The 17,162-nt window shown below is 48.0% G+C and overlaps 1 protein-coding gene across 1 annotated transcript in view; it reads right to left on the bottom strand.

The window, feature by feature from the left end:
• The window catches only part of CSTPP1 (centriolar satellite-associated tubulin polyglutamylase complex regulator 1), a 198,211-nt gene that overhangs the window by 9,966 nt on the left and 171,083 nt on the right, over positions 1-17,162 (bottom strand). Inside the window, exons 5-6 of the mRNA XM_068261540.1 lie at positions 12,970-13,055; positions 12,596-12,791 (exon numbers count right to left, since the gene is read on the bottom strand). Coding sequence (XP_068117641.1) covers positions 12,596-12,791; positions 12,970-13,055 — 282 coding nt within the window. The remainder of the gene's footprint in view (positions 1-12,595; positions 12,792-12,969; positions 13,056-17,162) is intronic.

Here is a 17,162-nt window from a genome sequence, read left to right as displayed (position 1 = left end):
AGGCGATTGACTGGTTGGATTGGTCAACTCTCCCTCTCCCTAAGTGGATTGGTCAGTTCCCCCTGTCTACCTGTTTATCAGAGCGGTATGGAAGAATAGATTGCGCGGTGACCATAAAACACGCCTCTTCCACCCTTCTGGCCCCGCCCTTGTATCCTATTTACCTCCTTCTCTGCCTCTCAGATCTCGCACATGTGCACCTGCGCCGCTTCACTACAGTCCTCAGCAGCGAGATCTGAGAGTCAGTAACAGGATAGGGAATATCACCCGGCATCAATGATACCCGGCGTATAAGACGACCCCTGACTTTGCAGAAGATTTTCAAGGGTTAAAAGGTAGTCTTATACGCCAGAATTTACAGTAATTATTGGCACTTTCTGGAAACAACAGTTTGTTGTATAAGATACCAAGAATCCACCTCTCTCTGGTTTACAAATCTACACAAAGCAGAAGGTAAAACTTGCTGCATCCCTTTGCATCTGACTGCTTCATTTCAATGACACATTCACTCCACGGGTAGGAGGGAGTCTCGAAAACCCTCAGGTATGCCGGTTCTGTACCTACAGCTGAGAACAGAGAAATGGTAAAGACAGACTGCAAACTTCTCTGATTGACAAGAACTATTTAGTGTACTTTATGGAAAACGCCAGCGCTAGGTAAATGACGCATAATTAAAATATAGATATTTTTCAACAATGATTGAATGCAGCACGGTGGCTTGCAGCGCTGGGTCAACGGTTGGAATCCCATCCAGGACACTATTTGCATGGAGTTTGTATGTTCTCCTTAACCTGCCTGGCGTTCTATTAAGATCGCCAGGCAGGCTGCGGGAGGGTTTTTTTTTAATAAAAAAAAAACTATTTCATGCAGCCAACTGAAAGTTGGCTGCATGAAAGCCCACTAGAGGGCGCTCCGGAGGCGTTCTTCCGATCGCCTCCGGCGCCCAGAATAAACAAGGAAGGCCGCAATGAGCGGCCTTCCTTGTTTTGCTTACATCGTCGCCATAGCGACGAGCGGAGTGACGTCATCGACGTCAGCCGACGTCCTGACGTCAGCCGCCTCCGATCCAGCCCTTAGCGCTGGCCGGAACTTTTTGTTCCGGCTACGCTGGGCTCAGGCGGCTGGGGGGACCCTCTTTCGCCGCTGCTCGCGGCGGATCGCCGCAGAGCGGCGGCGATCAGGCAGCACACGCGGCTGGCAAAGTGCCGGCTGCGTGTGCTGCTTTTTATTTCAGCCAAATCGGCCCAGCAGAGCCTGAGCGGCAGGCTCCGGCGGTACTGGACGAGCTGAGCTCGTCCAGACCGCCCAGCAGGTTAAAGGAGAACTGTAGTGAGAGGGATATGGAGGCTGCCATATTTATTTCCTTTTAAGCAATACCAGTTGCCTGGCAGCCCTGATGGTCTATTTGCCTAAAGAAGTGTCTGAATCACACCAGAAACAAGCATGCAGCTAATCTTGTCATATCTGTCTAAATTTGTCAGAAACACCTGATGTACTGCATGCTTGTTCAGGGTCTATGGCTGCAAGTATTAGAGGCAGAGGATTAGCTGAATAGCCAGGCAACTGGTATTGCTTAAAAGGAAATAAATATGGCAGCCTCCATATACCTCTCACTACAGTTCTCCTTTAAGTCTGTGTGGGTTTCCTCCGGGCACTACGGTTTCATCCACATCCCCAAAAAAACATACAGTTAAGCTAATTAGCTTCCCACTAAATTGGCTCTAGACTACGATACATACACTACACTGCACTACAGGAAGTGACTAGACAATATACTCTGAACAGCGCTGCGGAAGATATCGCCGCTATATAAATACTAAATAATAATAATAATTTGTACCTGGCTGGTTACGATGCACTATAAATGGGTAATTGCTATTTTTGGCCACTAGAGGGTGAGCTTTGCAAAAGAAAGCACCAGTGAAACTGTTATGTTACTCCTAATAGTGAGCTGTTCTGAGCACGCGGTTACAATCTATATAGGTAATATGCCGCATTTTTGTTAAAGCGGATCTGAACACAGAACTTCCTCACTGCTCTAACAGAGAGTAACAGCACAATAACTTTTAAAGAAAAACTTTTCTTAGTTACAGCTGAAACAAATCCAGCAATAAATCTCCAGTGTGTCTAATTCCTGCTTTCATGGAAGCAGACATAGGGTTAACGTCGTGTGTTTACCAATCAGCTCTCTGCAGTGGCAGAGGCGGTTCCTAAGCTGACACAGCTGAGAGATCAAATCACAGTTGGGGGAGGAGGGGTGATTAGGCTAAACTCTCTAAACACACACAGGGTGGATTTCTCTGTTTTCCTTTTGTCCTGTGCAAGAGTTCAGGTCCACTTTAAAGCCTTACACACACGGTACAATTTTCCATCAGATCGACCGGTAATCTGATAAGAAATTGCATTGTGTGTAGACGTCCAAATTGTTTCCGATTTTGTGATCGATTTTGCGCTAAGTACCTAAAATCTATTGCAAAATCGATCGCAATCCGATCGGACTAGTTGGAAATTATCGAATAGATCTGTCAATTGTCCCGTGTGTACCCAGTTTAAGGTGCCCTCAGATGTGATCAATCAGATTTGCGAGATTGTAGGTAATCGGAAGGTAATTGTCGATTGTTCCCATAAACATGTAGATTATAGCAATATCTCTATTCAGGTACGATCGTAAAATCCAACATTCCATATTCTGACAGAATTCTGTATTCCGATCAGCCATACAATTGTTTCACATCGATTTTCTCCACATACTGTATGATTTTCTGTACAAGCCTAAAAATCTGAATGAATGATTGCATCTGAGGAAAATATTGTACCATTAGTGGGCATCTTAAAACAATCGTTCCTCGCAGAACTGTTATTTCACTTTTATGTGGGTAATTTAGGGACACGTTTCACCCTCCAGCCAACTGCAGTGAGTGACAAACTGCCGCAGATCCGATCCCTCCCTCTCCTGCTGCAGTATGACTCACTGTCACAGGGGGTGCCACTGTCTCATTCCGGTTACCTCAGCAACTAGCTGCATTCACCTTGGCAACGAGTGACCTTATTTACATGGCAACGGTTGCTTCAGTCAGTTGCCATGGCAGCTCAGATCATCCAGTGAGTCATACAGAGTGAGCTGAAAGTGAGAGAAATACCGAGGTGATGGGGAAGTGAAGCTGGAGTAGACTTTTTCCTTCCGAAATCATTTTTCATGATCACTTCAGTTAACAGTCTACCCATAGCTCCCAACTGTCCCCTTTTTGGAGGGACGGCCCCTCTTTGGCAGCCCAGTCCCTCTTTCTTCTTCATTTGTCCCTCTTTCAAGACTGATGTATAGAGCCATGTAAATATATGTATTGTTTCTACTGAAAAATGTGTTTAAAGGGACACTTAAGTCAAAAAAAAAATGAGTTTTACTCACCTGGGGCTTCCAATAGCCCCCTTCAGCTGTCCGGTGCCCTCGCTGTCTCCCTCCGATCCTCCTGGCCCCGCCAGCAGCCACTTCCTGTTTCGGTGACAGGAGCCGACAGGCTGGGGACGCGAGTGATTCTTCGCGTTCCCAGACACATTAGCACCCTCTATGCTGCAATATGGTATATGATATATGCTATAGCAGCATAGATGGCGCTATTGTGGCCAGGAACGCGAAGAATCACTCGTGTCCCCAGCCTGTCAGCTGCTGTCACCGAAACAGGAAGTGGCTGCCGGCGGGGCCAGGAGGATCGGAGGGAGATGGCGAGGGCACCGGACAGCTGCAGGGGGCTATTGGAAGCCCCAGGTGAGTAAAACTCATTTTTTTTTTTACTTAAGTGTCCCTTTAATTGACTCTAAACGCTAGTCCTATACTTGAAATTGATGCATTTCTTATTTCCAAATGTTAGTATGAAGGAAAATGAACCAGGATAGAAAGGACCAGCATAGTTTGAATTATAAAACAACACATTTTTAAGAAATCTTTATTTTATGCATGAATAGGGGTGTGTCAGGGGTGTGGTCAGGGTTGAGGCAGGGGTGTGGCTTAAGTGTCACTCTTTCTTATCTCAAAAAGTTTGGAGGTATGAGTCGGTAATACCACATGTATAACCATCTCTTCTGGAATCTGCTGTGATTGGAGGAAACAACCTTCCCTTGCCTCCATTGGGTGACCCCTATGGAGGCGGCACTGAGGTTCAGGAGCAGCCATAGGAGCTCAAACAACTATTAGCTACTAGCGGGTGCCGTGTATTTCTAGCCACAGCAATGGACTAGCCACAGTGGGCGGATCCAGTGCCTAAATTATTCCCAATGGCCGATATGTCCTTGGGCTCCTATGGTGGTGGCCGATATTTTGCGGTTTGTGCGGTGGGGTAGTTAAGGTTAGGTGTGGGAGTGAAGGTTAGGTAACAGAGGGGGTGTGGTTAAGGTTAGGTGTGGGAGTGAAGGTTAGGTAACAGAGGGGGTGTGGTTAAGGTTAGGTGTGGGAGTGAAGGTTAGGTAACAGAGGGGGTGTGGTTAAGGTTAGGCGTGGGGAGAACAGTTAAAGAGAAACCATGACCAAGGCTTGAACTTCATCCCAATCAGTAGCTGAGACCCCCTTTCGCATGAGAAATCTTTTCTCCTTTTCTTAAACGGATCACAGTGTGATATCAGGACCATGGTTCTGACATCACACTGTGGAAGCCTTGTTGCATTGTGGGAAAGAACAGCTGTTTCCAACTGCCAAAAAAAGCAAGCAGCATCTCCTTCCACTGACATCTACTGCCGGCAGTAAAAATGTCACCATGTGATAAATGTCAGATGTAAATCAGGGAGACTACAGATTTTACAATGAGCAAACACTGACTAACTCAGTTATACATAATTATTGTAAAAATGAAGCACTTTTTTATTATATTATTTTTACTGGAGTTCCTCTTTAAGATTGGGGGGTGTTCAAGGTAAGGCATGGGGGAGCAAAGGGTTAAGGATTAGATGGGGGGGTGGTTAAAGCGGACCCAAACCAAACATTTAATTCAAAATATTTAGTTGCACCACTCTGACACATACAAAGATAAATGAACACTCCTTCAAGCCTATGAGCATTTTAGTGCATGCTTTTCACCCTTCTCTTTTCATAACTAGGGTTATACTGGGGGCAGCCATTAGCAATTCCTCCTTTGCTGGACACCTCCTACGCCACCAGTCTGCCGGATTATTTGCCGGTAATATGAAAGGAAGGGAGGGGGGTTCTTCCAATAAATGTAAAATGTTTTATATTTGTCATCATGCAGCTAAAAAAATATATATAATTTAGAAAATAAATTTTATTTCTGAAATCCTGTATTTTTAATTTGGGTCCACTTTAAGGTTAGGCATGGGTGGAGGGGCGAGGGGCAGTTACGAATCTGGGGTGGGCGGGGTGTTTAAGGTTAGGCTTTTGTGGGGGTTGTTGGTCAAGGTTAGGCATGGGGGCGGGGTTAAAGGTTAGGCATGTGGGAGCTAACGGTAAGGCATCAGATGGGGGTTAGCCATTGGGAGGACAATTAAGGTTAGGTATCAGGGGTGGGGGTGTTTCAGGTTAGGCTGGGGGGGAGGGCTGTGTTTTCGGTTAAGGTTAGGCATGGCAGGCTTTGGGCGGTTAAGGTTAGGCATGGCAGGGTTTGGGCGGTTAAGATTAGACATCGGAGGGGGCGTGGTTAAGGTCAGGCATCGGAGGGGGTGTGGTTAAGGTCAGGCATCGGAGGGGGTGTGATTAAGGTCAGGCATCGGAGGGGGTGTGGTTAAGGTCAGGCATCGGAGGGGGTGTGGTTAAGGTCAGGCATCGGAGGGGGTGTGGTTAAGGTTAGGGTCAGTAGAAGGAAGATTCTATGTGAGACTGGGGTTAGGTTTAGATGTAGTAAAATATCGGCATCTTTTACCAATGTATTATTTTTGTAATTTGCTCTGCACAATAGTAGAATACTGGTAAATTTACTGATATTCTGTTTAAGATTATTTCGGGCGCCCTTCACTCTGGAGGTCCATGATACAAGGGTCATAAAACTAGTGTCACCATCATGATCTTCACACCCATAACCAGTGTTGCCACAAAACCACCTGATCTGGAGGCGGGACCCCGCACAGGAGAGAGGTTAGACGTTGGGTGGGCCCTCATATAGTTGCACCCTGACTGCAGGTAGGAGAGTTGCTGTTAGGGAGAAGCCCACCATTAGGCCTCGTTCACATCAGGGACGTTTCTGTGCGCTTTTCACGTCGCATTGCCCTGTGCGTTCTGCAAGGTATTGATTTTCCCATGTAATTAAATGTGCCTGGTTCACACCTATCCGCTGCGCTGCGCTGCAGATACAAAAACATAGTGTTGCATGCATTTCTGTGCGTTGAGCTGTAAATCGCACATCAATGCAAGTGAATGGGTGTGCTTTTTTAGCGCATACAAGACATAAAAGCACCTGCGTTTTTTTTACCCCTAATTGGAAAAAAAATACATTTACATCTGAGAACAAAGCTTTATTGACAACTGCTGCAATAAGCAAAACATGCTTTAAAAAAAGCGGACCGCAACGCACTGAAATACGCACTAAAGCACGCACAAACGCATGCGTTTTTTATCATGCGCTTTTACACGCTTCTCAACGCACCCAATGTGAACGAGGCCTTAGGAGTGATCAGTAAAAAAAGTAATAATATTTGTGATATTGTTACCAACAATTATTGGCACGGCCCACCACCAATACAATTCCTACACATCCTGGCACGTTAGCATAACAAATTTGTTGCTGGAAGGGCATGCTGGGTATTGCAGTGCAGCTAGGCTCCACAGGCCTGTGTCCCTTCCATGGAAGCCCGCTTCTGAACAGGTACGGACAGGACAGAAAAACACGCAGCCGTAATGCGGAACATCGAGTTCCCTAAGCAAGCGCGAGGACATGAAAGCGGGGCGGCCCACAATACCATAAACCACGCCGGCAATCATACAGATTATGTGCCGTGTGAGAAAAGCCGCGGCGAAACATCTGTCACAACAAAAGAAGCGATTCATCAGCGTTGCCGTGGCAACAAAACGTCAAAACTAATCCAGCATATTGAATGTAACTGAGCAAAGAACACATGGGAGTATAAATGCGGCAACTGAGAGGAAAAGAAGAAAAAAAGTGATTATACAAAAGGCCGCGTTACGGCTGTCATGTGGACAAGTGGGGACAGGCTGGCGCTGCAGCCGTGACTCACTGGCCGACGCGTAGAATGGATCTAATGTCTCAACGCACATGTTCGCTGAACGCAGAGCCTAAGCTATGGAGAAAAAAACAATCTATATATGTAAAATCAGACGTATGTACAGTATGGGGCAGCGCGGTGGCGTAGTGGTTAGCGTTCTTGCCTTGCAGCGCTCAGTCCCACGGTTCGAATCCCAGTCAGGGCTCTATCTGCATGGAGTTTGTATGTTCTCCCCGTGTCTGGATGGGATTCCTTCGGGCACTGAGGTTTCCTCCCACAATCCTTCCCACATCAAAATGTTAATTGGCTTCCCTCTAAATTGGCCATAGACTATGATACATACACTACACGATACATACATAGACATATGACTATGGTAGGGATTAGATTGTTAGCCCCTCTAAGGGACAGTTAAAGACGAATTTCAGCCTAAACAAACATACTGTCAGTAAGTTACATTAGTTATGTTAATTAAAATAGATAGGTAATATAATCTCTTACCCACCCTGTTTTAAAAGTACAGGCAAATGTTTGTGATTTCATGGGGGCAGCCATCTTTTTGCTTGAAAGGAGGTGACAGGGAACATGAGACACAGTTCCAACTGTCCTGTGTGCTTGTCACCCCTCCCAGTTGCTAGGCAACGTGAATAACAACATAGGAAATCCCATCATGCTTTGCACAGCATCAGGGAAGAAAAGCCCGGGCAGTTTTCTTTGATAGGTGGAGCTTAGCTAAAAATTCAGCTAAAACTGATGCTTTGGTAAGAAAAACAAAGTTCTGATGCTGTGAAACTGTTAAAGAAACACCAAGCCTTTTCAGTTCTGCTGAGTAGAATTTTAGTCCGGAGGTTCACTTTAAGTTACAAGACAATATACTCTGTACAGTGCTGCGGAAGATGTCAGTGCTACATAAGTACTAAATAATAATCATGTGCGTGTGTGTTGCCATCACTCGAAAACACCTTGACTATTTCAGCAAAACTTGGTATACAGACCCCTTACTATCTGGAAAGATACAGTATGTTCTGGGGATCTCACACCCCCACTGCACACCAGGGCGGAACCTGAGACAGCCAATCAGATTTCACCTATTCACATCAATGGCTGGATTCTGTGTTGTTATCTTGACACAGGGGACCCCTCGGGACCCCGAAAGGGTTGTTGGATATGAGAATGAACTGTTGTAACGTTTTCTGAATAAACACAGGCTTTATTTTAACTTGGAGTGTGCGGACTCCCTGGATTGTTCCCGATCCTAAGAATATCCCTATCTATTTGCCTAACACTAACCCACCTCCCTAAGCATACCCCTATCTATATACCGAACACTAAGCCTCATATCTCATTTGGCTGCTGGTGTCTCCATGTGACACATAGGAACACACAGGAGTCATACAAGCTAAGCATCAGCAGGGCGGGCGGCTGCCGATGGCCCCGAGGAGCGGACCCAGCATGGTGCCGGAGAAGGTAAAATACTGTGCATCGCTGTGGTATCTTGCCTCTGGGGAGGACAGATAACAGCTATCGGGTGGATGTTGGAGGGAGACCCATTTATTGGAGGAGAGAGGAGAAGTGTCCCCCTTTATCTTCATAGCTGAGGGGGTCGGAATCCTACCAATAGTTACTCCTCCTCTCTCCTGCTCATTCACTGACTATGCAGAAAGCATGACATATAATCAGGGGCGGTTCTTCTATGAAGCAACGTGAATCACGTGCTTCAGGGCGGCAACAATTAGAGGGCGACAAGAGGCGTCTCCCCTCCCCAAATGTCCCCCTCCTGGCACTCCCCCTTCCTAGATTACCAGCACTACTTCAATCACCTGCTCTCAGCGTTCTCCATCTGCCCATCCAGCATCCTATATCCATGGCTACAGCGGTGCCTCATGTGACCTGTTACGTGCTGCCAGGTCACATGAGGCGCCGCTGTAGTCAGAGAGGAAGCAGGAATTCATGCGTGGCTGATGATCCCATTGCTAATCTGCAGAGAGCAGGTGAGCAGGGAGGAGATGCTGTGAGGTAAGTGTAGTGCCAGCGCCTGCAATGCACAGCCCGATGTGTCTCTCCTCTACAATCCTGGTTGGCACAAACACATGACGGGAGGGTGGTGCGTCCTCGCAATGTATTACTTCAGGTGGCAAAAAGTCTAGAAATGGCCCTGCATATGAGGCAGTGGTTCAGGTGCGGGGTGCTTCTCTCACATGGGAAGGTGGGTCCCTTTTGCCTGTAGAAAGAGGGAAGACCTGGAGCCCAATGGTGCAGTATTGTTAGTGCAATCTGTCGACGGGGTATTGTCGGTAGTGGATACTCACAAGGATGGGTTGTAGTCCTGCGACCACCGTATGTGCATGCGGGAAATAACCATTCCCGCTCGGTATCCCGGAACAGTGTGGAACCGGGCGGTCGCTCTCCTCCTGTGGTCCTCCCTACCCACTTAAGGACCGGGCTTGTTTTCCATGATCTGTGCTGCGTGGGCTCTCCAGCCCCGAGCACAGATCACCTTGCAGCCAGGGCCCACTAGGGGGATGTCCTCCTGGGGGGTCTGATCGCCAACGGCCATCTGCGTGTTGTGGGGGGGGGGGCTCCTCAAAGCCCCCCTCCACAGCGATATTTCGCCTCCCTCTCTTTCCCTCCCTCCCCTCCTTCCCATGGTGCGGTACAGGACGGCGATCCGTCCTGTACGCCTCTGATAGGCCTCAGCCTATCAGATGCTGGCGATCCCTGGCCAATCAGAGGCCGGGGATTGCTGATCTCCTTAACCGCGCTGCTGCGCAGCAGCGCCGTGCGACGTAAACACCGGGGGTTTCTTCCCCGCGTGTTTACATTTAGCCTGCGACGCAGTCTACGCAGTGACCCGGACCATCAGTAGCCATTTAACGACCGCCTAACGCCGATAGGCGGTGGCAGGTCGTAAGTGGTTTTACATGGAAATGGCTGCTCGTTCCATGTCAGTTCACGGAGGGAGTCTCCGTGAACAGCCTGCGAGCCTCCCATCGCGGCGATCGGAGGCTCGCAGGCTGTTCACGGAGACTCCCTCCGTGAACTGACATGGAACGAGCAGCCATTTCCATGTAAAACCACTTACGACCTGCCACCGCCTATCGGCGTTAGGCGGTCGTTAAATGGCTGCTGATGGTCCGGGTCACTGCATAGAAGAGATCAACACCTCTGTTGGAGGTGTGGGGATAACTGGATAGAAGTTGAGGGGAGGCGCCCCATCTGTACAAGCGTAGTAAAAGCTTATTTACTCTATATAAATAAAAAAGAGGTATCTTACCTCTGATGAAGACTCACAAAGATGGAAACAACAGGGAGTCTTTCTAAAAAAACAAACGGTTATACTGTAGACAACGCGTTTCACGGGACTCATCCCGCTTCCTCAGGTCAATGCAAAACAGATAACTTTAATATGAGCCGTGTGGTGCGCGGGCGCCTTGTTATCTGTTTTGTATTGACCTGAGGAAGCGGACTGAGTCCCGTGAAACGCGTTGTCTACAGTATAATTTAATAAAGACTCCCTGTTGTTTCCATCTTTGTGAGTCTTCATTAAAGGTAAGATACCTGTTTTTTATTTATATAGCGTAAATACGCTTTTACTACGCTTGTACAGATGGGGCGCCTCCCCACAACTTCTATCCAGTTGACTCTGCATATAATCATCTGGATCTTGGCCTGGCTGTGCTGAAAGCCATGCAGTCTCATTTCTGTGGCTAGAGGTCCCCTTTAACTAGTGCACAGTTATGCCTTAAAGCTCAGGTAATCCTATAGAAAGAAAGGACCTGTTAGCACAGCTCTTGTTTTCTTTGTTCTTGTGGTTGACTATGACTGTAAATAATTTCTCTCTGTGCACTTACGGCTTAAAACAACAATGGCTCCCCCCTTCCCAGCTACTAATGCAGCTCATACCTTCTGTACACACGTTGCATAACAAGCCAGCCCTTTGTGTTATGCCCCTCAGGGCACAGCTGCAAACAGCCATCAGATAAGTGAGCAGAAGTGGCTGGAGATTTACTGCCATCCCTGAGAGGGCTGACAGAATGGTGCACCCTGGATCAGGCCTCTTCCCCACCCCACCTCTCCCAGGTGCAGGCTTTACTGCGAGCACCTATGGGACACCGGAGGTATGTGACCCCAGAACTGACTCCAGTGAACACACCCATGGGAAGAATGTGCCAGGCTGCGCAGAATGCCGTCTGTCTGTGAGAGACGTTAACTGCCAATCAGGTCAGCCTCACTGGATATTGCAGAAACCACATTCATTCACCTGACAGTTTGCTCTTCTGAAAGTGGGACTCATGATTAGGCCCTGCCCCAAATAGGAGGTGACATTAGACCTGCCTGGTGGAGAAGTGACTATAACTGTGTCCAATGTACTGGCAACTAACAGGAAGAGATTCGGCGGGCCTAGAGGACTCCTTAAGCTTTGTTTACCAGCCTTCCATGCCTGTCAGCAATCGGGGCAAGGCCTTTAAAATCCTCCCATACCATCACAAACTGCTGAATGCACAGAAAGTCATTGGACACCATTGCATCTTTTAGGTACTATAGGAAAGGAGGGGGGGGGGGGTGATCTCTCCTTGCAAGGCACCTTTTTAGTGTGACAGGGAATGTGTGAGAGCTGGAGGGGCTGGGTGCACCTCTTTGGTGTGACAAGCATAGGGTGTTGGTAAACAGGGCTGGAGGGGCCTGCACTTCCTGGGTGCACACCTTAGGTGTGACAGGCATAGGGTGCTGCTAAACAGGGCTGGAGGGGCCTGCACTTCCTGGGTGCACACCTTAGGTGTGACAGGCATAGGGTGCTGCTAAACAGGGCTGGAGGGGCCTGCACTTCCTGGGTGCACATCTTAGGTGTGACAGGCATAGGGTGCTGCTAAACAGGGCTGGAGGGGCCTGCACTTCCTGGGTGCACATCTTAGGTGTGACAGGCATAGGGTGTTGGTAAACAGACCTGGTGAGGCCTGCACTTCCTGGGTGCACCTCTTGGGTGTGACAGGCATAGGGTGCTGGTAAACAGAGCTGGAGGGGCCTTCACTTCCCAGGTGCACATCTTTGGTGTGACAGGCATAGGGTACTGGTAAATAGAGCTGGAGGGGCCTTCACTTCCCAGGTGCACATCTTTGGTGTGACAGGCATAGGGTACTGGTAAATAGAGCTGGAGGGGCTTGCGCTTCCTGGGTGCACATCTTCAGTGTAACAGGCATAGAGTGTTGGTAAACAGAGCTGGAGGGGCCTGCACTTCCTGGGTGCACCTTTTTGGTGTGACAGGCATAGGGTGCTAGTAAACAGAGCTGGAGAGCCCTGCACCTGTGTCTCTGCCTTCCCAATACCAGCCTTGTGTTTGACACCTGAGCTGTAGATAGTAGACCGACAAGCACCCAATGGTGACTTATGCGTACCTCTGCCTAGACAGCCATGACCCATGTTTGCCGGCCACACATACCCGTGTTTGTGTCGTTCACACAAGTTCTCCAAGCACTGGTAAAAGTGCGGGGCCTCCACTCCCTCCAGAGAAGCGCTGTCAGCAAGAACCTGGCGTTGGCGCGGCGTGGTGGATCGTGATGTCGGGACTATGACGGTGTTTAAGCTCTTGCCAGCGAGCAGATCCTGATAAATGGCGGCGGCGCTCTCCAGAAACTCTGCAAGCATAACAATAACAGCGTTCACAATGGCTAAAAAGCGATTTAGCAGCCCAGTAAATCAAGGGGACCGGTCCCAGCAGAAACATCCAGGCGACGGCCAGACTTCCTGCTGGGACTGGCGACACCAACACACAGACAACAGACGCTGCTCTCAGCGGATGACAGATGCGCTCACCAGAGTAATAAAACTGGATCTGGAAGGCGTACAGGAAGTCGGAGAAGGACATGAGGCAGTCCATGGCATCGTCCATCAGTACTATCCTGCCGGGGAAGAAGGAGACAAGGCTGAAAGCAGACATTGAGGAACAAGACAGTATTCCTACTATTCCCGCAGATGGGATGGAAAGAACAGGCCTTGCTATTATTATGACCCTGCCACGCTGCAAAATACGGAAACCAGAACATCCACAGGAAGACAGTTACATTTAAAAGGCCTTAAAGGGATCCGAGCAGCTTTCTTTTTCTACAGCGTGTCCTGGTTTCTAATAGCTGTAGTAACTGCCCCCCCCCCCCCTTATTTATCCAGGGGAAGGTGTGAATGGAATCAAGTATGACTTCTTTAAACTGTTCGAAGTACAGTGTCCTATTTCCCCACCCCCTGCTGATTAAAGCTTTTGTTTGCTCCTTGCTTTTGCTAATTGCAGCAATCCTGATCTGCCTGCTCTTTCTGTGGACTGCAGGCCTCTGAAGTAGGGCAATGAAAGCCTCTAACAATCATTTAGATGTAAAAAGAGGTAGAATGGATTTTTTTGTAATGAGCCACATTGTTAGCCAGCATTTTTAATGTGCCATTTAGATGCCATGGGGGCTAAAATTCTGCTCAGTTCATTTTAAATTAACATTTTTTCCTTAAAGGGAAAACTCCAGAATATGAGCAATAACAATGGTAGGGGCTCACAACGAGCATACAAATTTTAAAGCAGCAGGGAAAGCCATACTATCCCGGGACAAAAACACAACAGCACATATACTGTATAAGTAGATAAATGCTTTTTCTACTTACATAACATATGTATTGTAATGTCTACATTTTGATTTCAATGAATTTTTTAGAGTACATAAAAAGAAACCAGTTCCAGGCATTTTTCATCTTTACTGCCTCCGACTGAAGCCAATCCTGATGTCATTTCCTTCCTTACTCTTTTTTTTTTTTTTACTAGAAACTGCACTGTCAAATATAGCTTGCTTAGTATACAGATGTGAGCACAGCATATATTGTATTTCAGCAGCTTCTGCAGAGGGGTGAGTTGCATTTCCCTTCTCAGTCTCGTGTCACACGGAACTACCTTCAGCCAATCAGTGAGGAGCAGCAAAGTGGGAGGGGAGATAACAAGCTTCCCTCTCCCTGGCAATGTACCAGAATAGAGCCAGGCTGAATAAGATAAGATTCATTAAAGCAGATACATTTTTGATTATATCAGAATGCTTGCAATTCAGGGTCAGGCTGTAGACTACATAATATGACAGTGGGTAAATGAAATTTGATTATATGGCTGAATCAAGAGGAGGATAAGGGTTCCCATGCATTACTCAAATTTCGGCATCGATAGCCGGCCGATTGGAGCGTGAATCTGGCAGATATCGATGCAGATTCGAACTTTGGTGAGGGACACAGAGAGACTTCCAGGGGCTGGAGGAAGCCCCAGGTAAGTAAAGCTGCAGCACTTTATTTCACCTCCTGTATCCATTACAAATGATTTGGCGGGCAGGACAGTTCGTATTGTACTCTTGTTCACGTGTGTGTGGGCGAAACTGCACAAACCGGCGCAGAGAAACCTGGGTGCAGCATGCGCTGCCATAGGCTGTAATGTGAAGTATGGCTATAGTGGTGCTCAGACAGTCAGGCACCAGCACAGGAGGGAGCCCAAATCACTGTAACAACTGCTTGCTTTGTCCACCAGCAATAGCTGGCAGCCGAATTACATCTTACCTCCGAGTCCATGGCAGCCTGGAGGGGAAACAGTACCGTGCCTATCAGCATATAAGATGCTCCGGAATATAAGACACACCAAGGTTTAGAGGGAAAAAAACAGGGGAAAAAAATAAAATTATATATATAGTGTGTGTGTGTGTGTGCGTGCGTGCGTGTGTGTGTGTGTGTGTGCGTGCGTGCGTGTGTGTGTGCGTGCGTGCGTGCGTGCGTGCGTGCGTGTGTGTGTACACTAACCCGGTGTGTCCATGTTCCAGAAGTGTCTTGTACATGTTCTCCTCCAATTAGTGTTGTGTCCTCCTGGGTCCCCCAGTGTGTCTCCTTCTGTCCTCATGTGTCACCTTCTGTTCCCATGTGTCCCCTTCTGTCCTCAGTGTGACCCCTTCTGTCCTCAGTGTGTCCCCTTCTGTCCTCAGTGTGTCCCCTTCTGTCCTCAGTGTGTCCCCTTCTGTCCTCAGTGTGTCCCCTTCTGTCCTCAGTGTGTCCCCTTCTGTCCTCAGTGTGTCCCCTTCTGTCCTCAGTGTGACCCCTTCTGTCCTCAGTGTGACCCCTTCTGTCCTCAGTGTGTCCCCTTCTGTCCTCAGTGTGTCCCCTTCTGTCCTCAGTGTGTCCCCTTCTGTCCTTAGTGTGTCCCCTTCTGTCCTTAGTGTGTCCCCTTCTGTCCTCAGTGTGTCCCCTTCTGTCCCCAGTGTGTCCTCTTCTGTCCCCAGTGTGTCCTCTTCTCCCCTATGTGACCCCATGTGTCCTCTTCTGTCCCCTGCGTGTCTCCATTAGAATCAGCAGCTTGGCTTGGCTCACCTAATCTAGCGGCGATCACACACCTCTCCTCTCCTTCACTGCACCTCTAGTGCTGGCTTCTGCTGATGATGCGATCAGCAGAAGCCGGCAATAGAGGCGCAGTGAAGGAGAGAAGAGGTGCGTGATCGCCGCTAGATTAGGTAAGCCAAACTGCTAATTCTAATGGAGACACACGGGGGAGTGGGAGACACCTGGAGGGGGTAGCGGGAAACACAGGGGGGGGGGGGGGGGGGAGGGGTGGCAAAACACACAGGGGAGCAGAAGGCACGCGGGGACAATGCAGTCCGACATTGCAGCGGATAGGCGGTTTGTATCGGTATTCGTTCATAGGTCGCTGAATCCCTGTATTCAGCATATAAGTCTTTTTCTCTCCATTGTTGGGTGAGAGAGCCATTTTTCGGTTTCACCCTGCGCCCAAATTTCCCAGCGCCGTTTTTGCATTTTGCATGTATGTGTGTGCGGGTCTGGAGTCCAGCTTTAGCTCTCAGAGGGGTAGTCGAGGTAATCAGCGCACCTATACAGGCAGGCAGTGGGCAAGTTGTGACATAAGTTTAACTGCAGGGATTTCCCAAAACTGTAATGCCCTGCAGACATGTGACTGTTGAGCTCGGATCACTACTCATCACGAATATCTCTGGCACAGCTCTCCATTCCTTCACACAGCTCTACTCCAGGCGTCTCTTTCATCTGTTTTTCCAAAGCTTAACAGCAGATCTGTTTGATGTGCTCTACAAAGTGTCAAATATTCTGTTATCCCCCCTCTGTGCCCCCCCCCCCCATGTAAAGAGTGAGAGGAGAGAAGACAGGGCACATGGGAACAGGCCGGAGAGACACAAGTGACAAGGACAGCAGCACAATGGCCGGTATTGTCACACCGTACCTGATTTGCGTTTCATCTGGCAGCTGAGTAATGACCTCACACTGGCAGGATGACACTATCCTCTCTGCAGTGTTATGTTTCAGTCCGGCCACATGTTCACAAAGTGTCAGAGGGTGACATAGTTACAAAGCATACTTTACATTGTGGCATATTAGCAAACTCATAATTACCTTGCTATTAGCGTCTTGGACAGGAGGTGAGGGAAATTCTACCAGATGGGGGACTTAAAGGACCAATATCATGAGAAATTGTAAAGTTTAAATTACATGAATACAAATAAATAAAAAGTACGTTCCTTCCAGAGTAAAATGTGCTATAAATTACTTTTCTCCAATGTTGCTGTCACTTACAGTAGGTAGTAAAAATTCTGACAGATCTGACAGGTTTTGGATTAGCCTATCTCCTCATGGGGGATTCTCAGGGTTTTCTTTATTTTAAAAAGCACGTGGGTTTCAAAGCAGCAAATACAACTCAATTGAGATTTCAAGCGTTTATTCCACAAAGTAGAAATGAACAGAGGCGACAAAAGGATAAAAGTAGCTAAAACATAAAAAAAAGAGGCAGGCAGTGGTGGACATACCTCCTCCAAGTAGACACAAAAACACGTTGATATTATATCAACAAGCAAATGTATATATACACTCCAAATGGTGAAAGCAATGTGTTTTGCAGGTGTGGCACCGCTTCATCAGGCAAAAGGGGGGTGGAGCATACAGCAACAAGTGTCTATGACTCAGCCTAGCGCCTCTGTGAGTCACTA

The sequence above is a fragment of the Hyperolius riggenbachi genome, chromosome 11 (assembly GCF_040937935.1).
Source record: "Hyperolius riggenbachi isolate aHypRig1 chromosome 11, aHypRig1.pri, whole genome shotgun sequence".
NCBI lineage: Eukaryota > Metazoa > Chordata > Amphibia > Anura > Hyperoliidae > Hyperolius > Hyperolius riggenbachi.
Note: the sequence above shows the minus strand (reverse complement) of the source record. Positions and strands in the feature narration are given on the sequence as shown.